Consider the following 16,437-nt stretch of genomic DNA (forward strand, 5'->3'; position numbering starts at 1 on the left):
AGAGGTTTACTTTTCTAAAAATCCTGTATTAGAAGATGGCCCACCAGGGGCGCCTGGGTGCCTCAGTGGGTTAAGCCTCTGCCTTCAGCTCAGGTCACGACCTGAGGGTGATCTCAGGGTCCTGGGATCGAGCCCCGCATCAGGCTCTCTGCTCAGTGGGGAGCCTGCTTCTGCCTCTCTGCCTGCCTATGATCTCTGTCAAATAAATAAAATCTTAAAAAAAAAAAAAAAAAAAAGATGCCCCACCAGGTACAGTGACCCTTCATGGCTTAACGAACCAGTTCAGAACAGGCCGGGTGAATTTGACCTTGGCCCCCCACTGCAGTCCAAGCTGCTGATGCATACGGCAGCTGGCCTGAGGCCTAACGAAGGAACATACTAAAATTTAAGCCTTTACCTTCAGAATGCTCAGACTCCTTTAGAGAGGCGGCCCGGGCCTGGCTAGGACGTGCTGGCCCTGTCAGCTGGCTCATGCACGAGTTGGTCGGGGGGTCCCTGTCCCCATAGGCAAACTCTGGATCCCCTGGGCTACAGTGGCCCTACCCACCGGCCCCTCACTCACACTCCACCCTCGCAGACCGCAGAGGACAGTTCGTGTCCTCTAACAACCTCTGAAAGCCCACTTTTACAGTAAATGAGCGAACGGGGCCTAAGGCGGAGAATGGGGAACCGAGCAGGTGGGCTGGTGGGGACTGTGGGTGGCTCGCATGTCTTGTGGGCTGCTCTGGCGGCCCTGGCACCCCAGCACAAGCCACACACATGCCTTTGCTTATGCCAGCCTCGCCGCACTTAGTGTCCCTTCCTTCTCCTCCGCATGAGCGCTTCTCTTTCTATGCACGTGCCCTGATGGCCCAGGTGAGTCCCTGCTCGGCCTGCCCTCCCTGCTCACCGAGTCACGGGCTGGGCGAGCCCCTGCTCCACCCTGCCCTCCCTGCTCACCGAGTCACGGGCTGGCGGAGGCCCCTTGCTTCAGGGTCTTTGGCACCTACAGCAGGGCTGTGCCTCAAAGGAAACAAGGCACATTATCCTGCCCACGTGAACGACATTCTGATGTTTTCCGAATTCTAGTCACTCCATACTGAAGAGTATATGACCGAAGTAATGCCTTAGTTCTGCATTTCTCACCGGAAATTGTGACGTCGTTACTAACAACAGTGCCGGGCAGCATTAAGACTTTAGTAAAGACTTGAGCGCCGGGCAGCATAAGACTTTAGTAGGACTTGAGCGCCGGGCAGCGTAAGACTTTAGTAGGACTTGAGCACCGGGCAGCGTAAGACTTTCGAAATTTGCACATTATCCTTACACCTCACATTTCCTTAAACGCTGTATTTTATCAAAACCAAGATGCCACTGATTATAAAATACAATATTGTTTATATAACCAAAAATGGAGGAAAATTCTACCAACTAAGTCACGGCACCATCCTGTTTCCTCTTGGAACTGTTTTATTCTTACCGATGAGCACTTCCAAACTCATTCAGACAAGGAAGCGACACAGGGATGAACGATACAAAGTCGACACGAGTGTGGGTAAGGAAGCCACGTAAGACACGTCCCCAACTCACACCGACTACAAAATGCCACCAGTTCCAGAGAAGTGACAGCGTGAGAAATGGGCATCTTAGAATCTTGGCAAGCTCAAGTCCCCTTGCCAGGATGAGCAAGCGGCTCTCTGGGTCACACAGCCGGCGAGTGAGGTCCTGGGAGGTGACGCCACAGCAAGCGGACCCCAGAGCTCTTTCTAAGCCCTGTCACACTATTTGCTGCTCTCCTTCTCTCTCCTGTTATCACTCAGGGCACTAGAGGAGACCGACAGCAAGTACACAGAAGAAAAAAGAAGAACGTGTACTTGATGTGTATCAAGTTATTTTTAATTACGGGGGAAAGGTACATAACCCTGTCCGGGCATCTCCTCCGAAGTAGTTCAAAATCTAGGGAGAAAGCACGCACACAGGGCCGCGCACAAGATCCACGTGTGAGCGTTAGGGCAGAGAGCGGAAGTGCAGGGAACAGAGGACGGGAGGTTACGTCTGGAGCACACACCGGCTACACGAGGCTTCATGAAGAGGGGACGTTTCAGGTGACCCCGAACGTCAGAATTTCAGCTGGGAGAGGGTGTTATGACGTGTTCCAGGTGGAAGGAGTTAGACCAGAAGAGTGGGGCAGGGTGGGGGGGGCAGCATCCGTGTGGAAAGGGGAGAGTGATTTAAAACCGGACGTAGCAGTTGAAGCAAGCGGTGCAGAATGAGTGAGGGCCACCCCGTCCCACGGTCAGAAGGTTCCACGGCAACCCCCAGAACGGGACAGCGACCAGCTCGGAGCAGGTGGGGAGGCACGGAGCAGGCGCTAGAGCAGAAGCCACAGGAGACAAAGGATCAAACGTTTGAGCCTTGGGAAGTCGAGAAGGAGGCTGGGCTCCAGCACACGAGCAAAGCGCCACGCGGATGTTCCAGAGCGGAGGGGCTGGCACAGAACCCGAGGACAGGTCGACCATTTAAAGTCACTCACAGAGAAGGAGCAGATGGGAAGGCGGAGAGACAGAGAGGAGAGAAGGAGAGAGCTACAACCACTCCCAGGAGGGACGCAGAGAGGGCCCAGGGAGACAGAGGCCCGGAGTCGGGGGGTGGGGGGGTTCAGACAGAAGCCGGTGCCCCGCGTGTGCCCAGCAGCTGCCGAATGAACCAAGAGGATGTCTGTGGAGCAGCGTCCAGGCAAGGGAAGGCAGAGAAGCCTAAATACTGCGGAAAGAGCTAAGCCTAAGTCTGTTTGGTAGTCTATGAAATGGTCATTTAAAAACCCAAAACTTCAAAATACTCACCAAACATCCACACATCACTAGCTGAGGTAAAACGTCGAAAATTGATGGACTCTGGAGCCATCCACTTAATTGGCAATTTTCCTTTGGAAGCTAGAAGATTAATTTTAGAAAGTGAATTTTCCTTGTTATCTGCTCAAGGATCTAACAGTTACAGCTCGCTGAGATTTTCAGTATCAAAATAAAAAGCTTTAAATAGCTGACCCCTTGGGCTTTGCTAATCTGGAAGAACTATCCTTTGTTTCCTCAGTGTGGTGAGGTCATCTGGAGTGATCCGGTCAGCCTGTGGCGTGGAAACAGCGCTGCAGGCCTCCGCTGTGTGGACAGGCGGGGGGCGTGGGAGGCAGAGGGAGCCCGGCTAGCTGGTGCTCCCAGCCGTGACTTGCTGTGTGGCAGATCCTAACCCACTGGCCGGACACTGTTCTGGAGGGAGCATGTACACGCGCGTACACACGCCACACAGATTAGCTTCAAACCCTGCGAACAGCTCAGCTTGCTGGTTCTCCTTCCTTCAGAAAACGAGGCTCAGACACATTTCGTGACTTGCCCGAGGCCACCGCCACCGGGAGCCCGAGCTGGGGTTTGAGCCAGAGCAGCTGGTGCTGTCCTGCCCTGCCCTGCCCCCCCCCCCACCCCATCCTCCCGCAGAGACAGGCCAGTCCTCCCCTGCCCCGCGCCCACACGTGACCCCGAAAGCACTGAACAGGACTTCGGTAGCTGCACATCTCCGTGCGCACGGAATACGGAATGAGGACTGACCACGGTGCCTGCGCGGCTGTGTGCAGGGCAGGACAGCTGATGGATGGAATGAAAAAGTACACTTCTTAGGTGAGCCTACATCATCCGTCCCTAGAGGCCTCACGAGCCTTCCTTCTGTGCCACAAAGGAAATAACTTGCCACTTCACAGAACAGTCCTTCAGCTGCTGGGTGACAAGAGGAACGCCCAGAGTACCTGCCCTTGCGGACTTCTAGCTCTAAAAGGTACAGTACGGGTGTGACCCGGACTCTGAGTGAACGCCAGATGCCCCGGGAGCAGAGAAGGCCCACGGCTGAGCGGTGTGTCTGGGAAGGCAGCAGGGGCGCTGGGGAGCGCGAGTCCACGTCAGAGGGAGCCTAGGTTCATAGAGGTGCCTGCGCTCTGCTGGCCTCATCTGGACACCTCCTGTGAGCCACGCGTGCCTCTGAGTCCCTTCAAGCTGAAGATAATTTCACTCGAGTCACTTCTTTTTTCCCACTTAACTTCAAGCACCTTCATGACAAGTGGAGTCAAATCCTCGGTTCGATTCCTTCTAAACTACTTATTCCTGCGTCCTGAACCCCCAAGAACCCCAGCCTCTAGGGGGTGTCCTCCTGCAGCCCAATGGGGTCTGGACTTAGGCACCCGTCCGAGATGACGAGGAATACATGAACTTGTCAGCGGCTCACTTTAAATGCCGTCAGCGTGACGCGAAGGCTCCGTCACCACACTGCTTGGAGGTCAGCTCCTGACTGGGAGTCCGGGACCTGGACCGCTCAGGGCTTGAGCTGGACAGCAAACGTATTTTAAAACAGCAGAGAGCAAAAAATAAAAATAAAAATAAAACAGCAGAGAGCTGCTTGATCATCTTTACGTTAAATGACTAGCTGAAATGAACGAACAACCCAAGAATTCTTTTCTCGTATAGCAGCACATCTCGGTTAAGACTGCCTCGGGCTGTGGCGTACTGAAGGCACATGGAAAGGGAACAGACATCAGCCCTGCAGTAAGATGAAGGAACTAGTTTTGTATGTAAAAATCTCATTTTGCCACAATACAAGAATTTTAAAAAGTGAGAAAGAAACTGGCCTTTGAAGTGGTAGTAAGAATTAGAATACATACTAAGAGCATAATAAATCCAAACCACAACTGAAATATTAGGAGTAGGAACATTTGTTAATAAAAATATTTGTTCTGTAATAATTTAAAGAACCAAGTCGAACTGATTCCAAAATTGGAAGAAGAATCACATGAGCTAGATTTCCGCTCTGAAACCAGCCGACAGAAGTCTCTGGGTGAGCAGACTGGAGTCCTCGGCCCGACTGCTTCCACCGGGTCAAGCCCCCGCCCCACTTGCGGAGGTGTCTGACTGCGGTCGCCAGCTGGAGACGTGCTGACTCCAGGTTTTGGCCACTGGAAATACAGTTGTAGTGAACACTGAAATGCAGTTTCGCGTGCACGGCATGTCTCGCTTCAGGAGTGTGCCCGCTGGACTGTACGGCAGCTGCACAGCTGACTCAGCAGGGATCTGTGAAGCTCTTCCTGAGTGGCTCTGTCATTTTACATTCTCACAAGCAATCTGGGAGTGATCCAGTTTCTCTGCATCTTTGCCAGCATTTGGTGTTATCACTATTTTTAATTTTAGCGTTCTGACATGTGGGCAATTATACCTCGTCACGGTCTGAGCCTCCGTCCGGGCTTCTCTGCCCTCCACATACCCTCTTCAGTGAAGCCTCTCTTCCCACTGTTTGTCCATGTCATATTCTTGTTTTCCCTGATGAATTCTGAGAGCTCATTCTACCCTGTGGACACCAGTCCTTTGTGGAATCACTTGTGGTTATGGGGGGACCCTGTGCCCGGCAGAGATCCTCCAGGTCTGCACCTTCCCTTTCACCCCCGAACAGGTGTTTTGCAGAACAGAGAGTTTCAATTTCGATGAAATCCCATCTACCGAGTGTCTCCTTTTATGGATCATGTTTTTGGTGTCAGGTCTAAGGACCCTTTGTCTAGCCCTAGACCCCAACGATTGACTCGTATGTCCTTCCTAAAAGTTTCACAGCTTTACGTTTTATAATTAAGCCTAAGAGCCCCTGACCCAAGGGGTGACTCAAGCCGAGGTCCATTCTTTGTCTCTGGATGTCTAACTGCTCTGGCCCCATGGACTAAAAGGCTGTCTTTCTTCTACTGAACTTATTTTATGCCTCTGTTGAAAATCAGCTGAGTTTATTAAAGACCACCTTTTTAGGAAATAAAAATCCTTGAAGATTCTGAGCTTACTGCCTCTTTACTACTCTGACTCCTTACCTTTGTAGTAAGTACTGTCTTCCATGTATCGGGATAATCCAAAGTCTCCTAGTTTTACACAATCATTTGAGGACACCAGAACGTTCCGAGCAGCAATGTCCCTGATAAGGAAGAATTTGGGAAAATAATTTTAATACGAGGAGAAACAAACCCACAAAGTCATCTATATTATATAAAGACACAATGACAGGCATTTTGAAAGACAGCTTATGGACAATGCAAACAGATTTATTATGCACTGAAAAAAAGAACACTTTTATGATTTTACTTCAAGTATATTCCTTTTGGCAGAAATTTACTCATTAATATGATGAATAGTGTTTTGATCGGCAGCAAAATATATTCTCAAATAACAAGTATGAGAATAATGCATAAAAAAGGCATTCTGACTTTCCCTACAATCGTATTAGCACCTGCATCAACAGAGAGGCTGCACGACGGGGCTCGTAACCCTGCCGCTACAAAGGGATCTCATCACCGGAAGTCAAAGCCGTCATCCAAACCCTTGTCCATGATTTGGCTGACGGAATTTATTTTCACGCTGGGTAACAAAGTAGTGGGCAAACCAGAAGGGCTTTCCCTTGCATTCCAATCAGGGCCTCGGATGAGAAACAGAAATGCCACAGCTCCCGCCAGATGTCACGCATGACCCTCTGGGGTCCCGGAGGCCCGGGCCAGTGTCCGTTTTAGGTCCACATGCTCACAGCTCTGGAGCCGTGTATGGGCTCTCAGTAGCATCTGTGGAGGAGAGAACTGACCCAAACGCAATGTTCACAGCTAATGGGAGGAAAACCTAAACGTGCGTACGAACGGGCCTTGGGTCTTCCCTGCACCAGGACAGGTGCCGCTTGACTTCCCGATACCATCTACGTACCACAGAGTCCAGGGGTAGAAAGGCTCACGGGGCACATTGAGCATTTCCTCCTTCGGGTTTCCCCGCTACACCCCTCCCCCGCCCAGAGGGCAGCTCGACAGCTTTATGACTGCATCTTACCTGTGCACAAATCTTTTGCTCTCCAGATACGCGAGAGCTGTACTAAGTTGATAGGCATAGAGGATCAGAGACGCCAGATCCAAACTGTACTTCCTTACTTGCAGAAATGACCTCAGCTTTGCAACAGCAAACAAGATAAAAAAAAAAAAAATTAGTGACAGAGAACAGATATCAACAGTTAAGGAGCTACATTCAACAATACTGCCCATTTCCAAACATACTTTTATGAGAATGGCTTCAATTCTCCCCTAAGATGAAGGGGCAGAATGAAACTTATTAGCTCAGAAATAATGGTTAATCGTTTGGTATTTGAATCCTATTCAAAAACTGAAATCTTCATGATTGTGGACAAATTTCTGAAAAAATACAGGAAGACGCTGCAGGGAAATGAAGAGTGTGAAGTATCGCCGCGAAGGGCCGGGGGGACAAGGACCGAGTCGGGTCGGCCGCACGTACTGGCACAGCGCGCCTGCACCCCAGGCAGACCCGAGGACCGGCAGGCCCGCACCCAGGCAGACCCGAAGATAAGGTGACGAGGAAGGGGAGGCAAGAAGTTCTCCCGGCTTCCTCCAGCAAGCTTCGGGTACAGAAAGGTGTTGGGTATTGACCCCACGGGGCCTGTCAGTCCTTATTACCACTGTCACGACCGATTCAGCTAAATGCCAGCACGGCAAAGGAAGGCAGCTGAACTGAACTCTAATTCTACAAAATCAGTCCACAAAGGAGAAATATTTAGTAACAGTTTAAGCCAGAAAAACCAGCAAATTCTCCAAAGGCAAAAGCAGAAAAATACTGTGAATGAAAGATATATGTAAGCTCTGTGTTTTCTTCGGAAAGGTAGGGCAGAGGAAGAAATGCCGCTGTAGAGGCCTGAAGTCCTGTCGCCCAGCAAACGCGGTTATCGAGTGCGGAGGAGAGCAGCGGGGGGCCCGGAGGAAGGGAGGCACGTGGGCCCCAACTGTCCTTTGACACCCGCGCATCAGAACCCCTATCTCCACGGAAAGCCAAACTGTGCTTGGGGTCCTTCAGAAGTGAAGGAAAGTACGTAACGTTTCAGGCTAAATCACTGAGCTTTAATACCAGAAGGGCAAGTGTGGTCACCTGGAGAAGGGACTTGTGTCCCTCTGCGAGCAGGCTGGCTACGGCGTGGCCCGGACAGACCGCCTGCCCTGCGGAGGGTCTCATCTGCCAGGCCTGGGCGGGGGCCCAAGAATCTGGCTTCTAACAAATTTCCAGGTGACGGTGACATAGAAAGCAAGGAATTTCTGTGTCCCGGAGAAAGTCAAGTAAGGAGATCTGTCCACATATGTTACTCACACTTTCAAAAGAAACTGTGACTAATATCGGTTGGTCGGAAAGACGCCATAAAACGAATTCTCAAACAGTAAGGAACTGCAGGTTTACCAAGATGCAGCATTCATTTGCCTGCATTCCGTTAGGAGCACCCCTTTCTTCCTTGGACCCCTGGGCTAGCATCAGGCGGCAGCACCAGAGAGGAAGACAGATCCACAGGGTCACCACTGCCTCCAGCACTGACGTTATAGTCTCCGAGCCTGAACCACAAGAGTGTCCTTCACACACCCCCGCCCCTTACACAAAGGACACCAAACACCGGAGTTGGCCGAACGAACGCCAAGCACGGACTGCCGTTCCACTGTGGCTGTGACAAAGGGGCTGGCAGCACCGAGACACCAGGTGCGGGTCGGGTACCTCTCCAAGCGTGCACAGCTCCATGATTATCCAGACGGGGTTCTCCGTGATGACGCCGATCAGCTTCACAATGTGAGGGTGGTCGAACTGCCGCATCGTCACTAGGGAGAAACAGTTGTCCAGGTTATTCTCTGACACAGCAGTAAGGAAGGGTGGCCGAGGCGCTCTCTGGAAATGAACTAGTTAAGACAGAAGTCATGGCCAGGGTCTGTCTTGTCCTGAAGATACTGGAAACAGAGATCTAAGAACAGGATTAAAGACAGACTTGTTTTTGTTTTGTTTTGTTTTGTTTTGATGGAAGTACAATACGATTTTGATGAAAATGATAATACACCAATAAAGTCAATATGACTTACTCTATGACTTATTAATTTACTGGACGGTTGGGTGGTTAATATTTCCTGAAATGGACGGTAGAAGGCATTTGTTCCATGTCCATGTAAGGAGGGACCCCAGGACTCAATCACACGACCAGTGTCTACTGAGCACACGACCAGTGCTGTGCTGGGCACCGGCCTGGGCAGTGAGCACAGCAGACACGGTCCCAGCCCCGTGGAGCCTGAAGCTGAGAGAGGGCAGTACTAATTTCTAGGCCATGTTGTTTAGTTTCAAATACTTAGGAAGGAGAGAATGTGGTCCTGTGACAAAGCCTCCTGAGGAGAAACTACGCTAAATACGTGGTCAGATGAGAAGGGGCAAGCGCTGTGAAAGCAGGGAGGACGTCCCAGCCTGAGGGCAGGTGGAAAGGGCAGGACGAGGGCCTGGCAGAGAACGGCTACCCACGCATGACCCTCCCCACAGTCTCATCCGGATGCGTGAGCGGGGAGCCGCAGGGGCGGCTGTGAGGCAGGGTCAGGGCACGGGGCATGGTCCCGGCTCTCTCCCTGGTCTGTGAGCTCCCTCAGGCGGGGACCGCGTCTGTCCTGCTCATCCCGAACTCTAGGGCGGGAGGCATCCGGGTAAGACTCCTTTCTACGTCTGCCTAGTCCCAGCGCCACATTATGCTCAGCCACATGGGTCCCGAAGGATACGGGGTCAGTGATCTGTCTGCCCTCACACCCCGAACACCACGGCTTACCTGGAGCGACGTGTGGACACGCGCCTCTACAGATACGGGTATTAATTTGCAAGGTGAGACAGTAACACGGTCGCCACAGACAAGTCAGAGTGTTACCGTTCTTACTTCCGCAGAGACCACTTGCATTTCACAGGTAAAAAGTCACAGGGAGTTCCATAGAAATTTCTAGAAACTTACAGGCTTCTTGAAGGAATTTCTCTCTCACGCTGTCCGAAGTAGAGTTTTTACATGTTTTAATTGCAACCGCCAGCGCTGGGTTCTCCTGTGTTGGGGAAATTTCAGAATCACACACAAAAGCAAAAACAGCTTCTTTTTACGCATCAGTGGGCACATTCAGGAAAAGCTGCGTGACTGGCAACTACGCGGATTCCGGACCAGACAGAATCAGAACTGAAAATCTCAAGAGGAACACTTCAAATACTCTACAAAGTCCCCAGAAAAAATGTCCAGGCAACGTTAACATGTTGTAGGTCGTTCGTTCCTTCACTGTGCCACATTCACCTCCTGCTACCGGCCAGGCCACCTCCCAGGAGCTCAGGGTGCACACTGAACAACAGGCAGCCAAGTTCCCTGTTCTGCCCCAGGTCACCTTCCTGCTAAGAAGGGACAACACACACAAGACACCAGCTGATCACAGGGTACGTTAGTGGGTAACGGCGCTGTGGACAAGGAAGGAGCGTGTCCTGATGTGCGAAGCAGAGACCAGGACAACTAAAACCAAAGGAGAGCGGAAGGGACCGCCGAGAGCTGGCCAGGGGCACAGCGGGGGTCACGGATGCTCTGGGACCTGAGGGCAGGCGTGGTGACAGGCTGGCGGCTGGGACGAGTTTGCGGCAGTGCAGGGGGGGCAGGGAGGCGTTGCACTGGCCATGAGACGTCCAGTCAGGTTTCTGGTGAGACAAAGGTTAGCGGCAGCTCAGCTCGGACGAGGCCTGGAGGCGCAGGAGAGGCAGCGGAGGCCCACAGGAGAGTGGGAGGAGAATGGGGCGGAGTTCAGGGTCAGATTCAGGCTGGAGGAGCTCCTGGAGCAGACGGAGCACTCACCCGGGCACCCTGCAGCGCGGAGCTCAGGGAGGGGGAGACGCGCAGTGACTAAGAGTGTGACTGGCAACGGGGAGAGAAACCAAGAAGACGCGTGGACCCGCCTGCAGAAGAAGGTGATGTTTTCTTGAACGAGTTCAAGAAATGAGGTCATTCCCGACCTCGACGGAGTACCACCGTGCGTGGTTCTCGTTAGCGAGGCCAGGACGCTCAGCTCCGCCCGCCCCGACCTGGTCTCTGCCAGGGACACGGACTCCTCCTGCTAGAGACTGTGGGGCCGCACGTCCTGTCCCGTTACGGAGGCAGGAAGGACAAGGACAGACCGGGGGAGTGAGAAGCGGGAGAACTCAGCGAAGGGACCAAGGTCTCTTCACCGTGGTTGCTGCGTCCTGACTCCCTCCCTCCCCGGAGGACCCCGAGAGAGGAGGAGGTCAGATCCAGGCGCCATCAACGGGGGGTGTGAGGAGCGAGCGTCCAGCCCTGAGGCCGCAGAGGGCTGGACGCTCGCGCTGTCTTTATTCTCCACAGGTTTTGAACATTTCTGTCCTTTTTGTAAAGCATCTCACTGGGCCTACAGGTTGTGAGGCGGCCGGACGAGTTCCAGGCGGGTCTGAGATCCCCATTTCATAGACAGGCCGGCAGAGCCTGAGGGGTCTAGCGGCTTGCCCAAAGTCGCCTTGCTAGTAAGTGGCATGTCCCCTCTGTGACAGGGACTGGGGCAGCGTGTACGTGTCACAGGCAGCAGGGAGTGGCAGCAGCTCGGGGACGGAGCTGCTGCTTATCACATGATCTGGCTCTGAAATGGTTCCCACCCCAGATTCCTGAGCCGGGATGAAGCCTGAATTTGCGAAGCTCTCTCCTCTCGAAGAGTCCTTGCTACGGTGGTGAGTCACCGTCCATGTAAAGAGCAGCCTCAGGCAGGAAGGACTGGCCTGCGAGGACAGTGGGAAGACGAGACACTGCTTCCCGCCTCCTCGGGGCAGGAACATCCCAGGGCTCAATCCCAGGGCCAGCTCGACGTGAGGCCATCTCACGGAGTGCCAAGTCCTACATCTGCACTGACTTCCAAATTCTCTCTCCAGCCCTCCCTTTGTCTTTCAGCCCAGACTCTGACATCCAACCCACCCCATGTCCTATCTTGACGAGGACACAGCAAAGTTACTTTAAAGTTGATATGACCAAAACAAAACTCCAGATATCCCACTGTGATGGTTCTTTTTATGTGTCAAGTTGACTGGGCCACAGGGTGCCCAGATAATTCGGTCAAGCATATTCTGAGTGTTTCTGGATGGATTTAATGATAGTGAAGCAGGTTGCCCTCCCTAATGTGGTGGGCTGCATCTGATCAGCTGAAGGCCTGACTAGAACAAAAAGCTGATCTTCTCTCCTAAATAAGAGGGAATTTCTTCTGCCCAATTACCTTTGAGCTGGGACACTGTTTTTTCTCCACTCTTTGGACTATTCCTCCACTGGCTATGCTGGGTCCTAGGTCTTCAGGCACAGACTGGAAGCAAGAAGCCCTCAGCTCTCCTGGGCCTCCAGCTGCAGATCTGATGAAATCAGCTTCCAGGATCACATGAGCCAACTCCTAACGAGGCTGTTTTGAAGGCACCCACAGCCTTCTGTTTTCGGGGGAGTCCCCACTAATACACCCACCACCAGACGCCTTTCCTCTCCTTACTGTTTCCACCTCACTCGGGACACGGAAGTCATGCAGATGCTCAAGGTCAACAACCTACCAGTCAGTTCTGACTCCTAAGTTTCCCTCGGCTCCCACGATCCGACAATCCAGGAGCAGGACCCGGGCTCCTGCCTACAGCGTGCATCTGACAGCCGCCTGCCCAGCCCCTGCCACTGCTGTAGGCTCTCTCTGCACCCACTCTCCCTGAGGCACCTCCTGTGCCCAGGACACTTGGGAGAAAAAGCCCAGCGCCCTGCCGTGGCCCCCCGGAGGCCCCCTTCACTCAAACCTCGCACACCCAGCCTCATGTTCTATGCTCCAGCATCATTTCCTGTGGCTGCCCTTCTTGTTCTGCCTGACTGGAAAGCTCCTGCCCCAGAAATCTGCACTGAGATTCATGCTCAAACCGTCCTGTCTAAAACAGCGCCTGCCGTGTTCTCCCTGCTGCTCTGCACGACAAGCTCTGAGCACAGAACTGTCCGGGACAGGCCTCTCAGGTTATCACAGTGTCCTTATGCCTCACATTTTTATCGTACATTTATCATACATTACAACATACACGATGCTGCCACTTACACCATTACTATTTTCCATCGCTGAAATGTCAGTTTCAAGACAATAGGTACTTTGTTGTCTTGTTTGCCAAAAAAATCCCCTTACAACAGTACTGAATTCATAGCAGTTGCTCAATAAATATTCGCTGAGTTAATGAATGCTCTTAAAACCTTTCTTTTGAATGCAGATGCTATTTACAAGTCAGCTGCGGTGCACTTTAGCTAAAAGTGTATTCACTTTAGATTTCACACTAATTGCACATCATACAATTCCAGAATATTAAACACTTTCAAATGAGAGAAATATAAACAGTACAATGACTGCAACAGACGTGGGTCCCTCTCTTAGCCTGCAGGGTGCAGGACTCCAGGTGGTGATGGTGGCCCGTGCCCAGCAGGACGGTCGCTGCTAGCACAGAATGGGAACAGGAGCTACGGGATCTGTCTGTTAAATGTCTGAGCGGAGAGCCTTCTTACAGGTGCCAGCCACACAGCAAGGCTGAGATGGAACTACTTTGCTTTGAACTGTTTCAGTAACTGTTTTCCTCAACTAGATGGTGAACATCTTTAGGACCAGGACCACGAATTCTACCTCCATCTAAATATAGGGCCAACTGGTATACTCCAGAAATGACACAAAATGTCCTTTTTAACAGGAATTCTGTATAACAACAATAGAAAGTTCTTAAGACCACAAAACCGTCTAGTCTGTGAATTCATACTCAAATATCGAACATGGTTTTACACAAGACAGCCAGAAGACATGCAGAGAAGTACTGCTCCCCAAGAACCCGCAGTTTCAAATGGATGCCAGACCCAAGACTCCGTGGGCAGCACAGGGACAAAAGGCCATGGCGAACAGAGCCAAGGGCCAGTCACCCATGGTGCAGCATTTGTGGCTGGACAGTAGAAGCCCGGGGGGCGCTCAGCTGCCAGAGGGGCTGGGCTGGTCACAGAGAACGGAATGTTGAAGAACTCAGTTCAAAGTGAGCAAGACCAGACCAGAACCTGGGCAAAGCTGGTTTTTTGTTTTAGCACCTTAAAAAGAGGCAGATTCAAACATACCTGGGAATTGCTCAAGGTATGACTTTTAAAGGAGTTTATAATACAAGCAGTACATAGGGGACAGAGAAGTCTCAAAGGTTCAAAGCAAATACCACACCGGCCTCCACTATGCCTCCATAGAAGACATGACCAACGTCCGAATTACTAAAAAGTAGCAGACATTGGAAAGGCTTTAACAAATAAATTCTGAGAAGGGTTATTCTAGGACTAATTAAGAGAAAAAGAGATTTAAAAGCAAGTTCTTAAGTCTAAGATCATAATGATGACAGAACTTGCAAGTGACCAGCAGAGGCTCAGATGGTGATAGAGATGCCCGACCACCTTGCCAGACGCAACGGCGTGTGCAAGCCTCTAGAGGATGCTGTGTCCATGGCTCCTGGAATGACCTGCAGCCCATGCGTGGCCCACCTGACCCCACCCCTCACCTTCTGTGCCCCTCCCCTCGGCAGACACTGGCCTCCCGCGGACGGCTCCCTCCCTGCTTCAGAGCTGTGCTCCGTGTCACCTATCAGAAGGCCTTCTCCAACCATCTCGCGGGGGGGGGGGGGGACACCCCGACCTTCTCTTCTTCCCCACGCGACATTTAGTGTATTTGTTTTTGTCTGTTCCTTTCTGTCTCAGAGAGAAGTGAAGTTCTGTGAGGGCAGAAATTGTGCCTGTTTTGTTCATTCTTATGTCCCCACCACTTTGCTGTCACTTGCTGGGTGACTGAGAAATTGTTGGTGAAATAATGACTTGAGGCTCCAGGGGCAGGTTCCTGGCCATGACGTGTGCTGAGCTGCAGTCTGACTGATGACTAAAAATCCTCGAAGAACCATTCTGTGATCTGACAGAACACTGAAGGACGTAATCCGGAAAAGGGACTTAACAGGAGCCCCAAGGAATGAATAGATTCCTTTGCGTGGCAAAATCAGACACCCACACGAAGAATAAAATAAACACTCACTTATGGACAGCATAGGTCAGGGAGATATTCACAAAAAAGTGTGAACCCTGGTATTTTTCTGGTGCTGGGGCTCATTCAACAAATATTTAATGAACACTACACAATGGGTATCTAAAAAAATGTCCTCTTGTATTTTCACAACTAAAATGGATTATTTTAAAGATGCATGAAATAATGCCCACTAACCCTGCCTTTATCTGTGTGGTCCTGGTAAGTCACTGAATTCTAGAGACCAGGGGGAGCTCTGAGCCCACTGTGTGCAGCTGCCCGAATTCCAAGTCAAGAAGCCACAGTCTCCTGCCTCTCAGCTGGGTGTGGCCAAGTCGCAAATTTAGCAAGTCTTCCAGTAACTTTAGATGCAGGGCTTTTTCTACTGCATTTTGCCCCAAAGAACAGAGTTAAGAGAATCAGGAAGATAACACAGAGTAAAAAAAATAATAAATAAATAAAATAATAATAATTAAAGAAGAGTTAACAGCTAGAAATCCATAAGAAATGACAGAACTGTATATTAAGTACAAAGGAAAAGGCTTTAGAAACTGAAGTTTTTAAAAAATGGAAACTCTAATTTGTTTAGTGACATGGTGACAATTATCTGTTGCTCCTGACAGAAACAAAAACCAAAAAAAGCTCTTTTAGCTCTTTGGTAACAAAAGTAATGATCACGGTGTCACTAGTGCACGTGCAGAGGATATGAAAAAGTGAAAGATACGGAACTACTGGGGAAACTGCCAAAGCAAGGGCTACACCAAAGGTCAATCCTTTGTGTTACGATAGATCTTCCTTGACCCGAGATGGAGCTCACGTCTGGATAAACGCACCGCACGCTGAAAACATCCCAAGCTGAAAGTGTGTGCGATACATCTGGGCTCCCCAACGATACAGCTGAGCCGTGCCCCCTCACAGGCGCCCGCAAGCGCTCACCTGGGCCCACAGCTGGGCAGTCATTTCACATGAAGCGAATTTTATAATGAAGCGTTGACAGCTCGTGCAGTTTGCTGAATCCTCCCCTGGGGGGGACAAACGGAAGGGCTGTGCGGGCACAGAACGGATGTCAGTGTCTCGGTAGTGGGCCCTCACGCTGGCGGCCGCCACCCTGCATGAGGACAGGGGCTGTGTGTACCCCTAGCCTGTGACAGGATCCAAGTTCAAAATTCCAAGTATGGTTTCTACTGCGTGCAGGTCACTTCTGCACTGACATAAAGTCGAAAAACTGTGTTGAACCACCCTGAAGTGCAACCATCGTAAGTTGGGAAGAGTCCGTATGCCCTTATCAGCACCATCTGTGTACACCTGTTAGTTAAAAAAGTTTCTTGACAAAGTATGTACTATTATTTTATCTTCCTTTTTTTTAAAGTAGGCTCCACATAGGTGTGGAGCCCAGTACTGGGCTGGAACTCACAACCCTGAGATCAAGACTTGAGCCGAAACTGAGTTAGGCATTTAACCAACTAAGCCACCCAGGCACTCTGTACTATTATTTTAAAATTGTTGCTGTAATAAAACCATGA

General features: G+C 51.1%; 1 protein-coding gene across 26 annotated transcripts in view; it reads right to left on the reverse strand.

The window, feature by feature from the left end:
- Nucleotides 1–16,437, reverse strand: part of PTK2 (protein tyrosine kinase 2) — a 246,281-nt gene that overhangs the window by 49,937 nt on the left and 179,907 nt on the right. For all 26 annotated transcript variants that reach the window (XM_045078169.1, XM_045078191.1, XM_045078190.1 and 23 more), the window contains 5 exons: nucleotides 9,817–9,901; nucleotides 8,562–8,662; nucleotides 6,852–6,967; nucleotides 5,858–5,958; nucleotides 2,820–2,909 (listed from right to left, as the gene is read on the reverse strand). In XM_045078169.1, the coding sequence (XP_044934104.1) occupies nucleotides 2,820–2,909; nucleotides 5,858–5,958; nucleotides 6,852–6,967; nucleotides 8,562–8,662; nucleotides 9,817–9,901 (493 nt within the window). The remainder of the gene's footprint in view (nucleotides 1–2,819; nucleotides 2,910–5,857; nucleotides 5,959–6,851; nucleotides 6,968–8,561; nucleotides 8,663–9,816; nucleotides 9,902–16,437) is intronic.

This window comes from Mustela putorius, unplaced genomic scaffold (genome assembly GCF_011764305.1).
Source record: "Mustela putorius furo isolate JIRA1106 unplaced genomic scaffold, ASM1176430v1.1 tig00000228_pilon_pilon_pilon, whole genome shotgun sequence".
Lineage (NCBI taxonomy): Eukaryota > Metazoa > Chordata > Mammalia > Carnivora > Mustelidae > Mustela > Mustela putorius.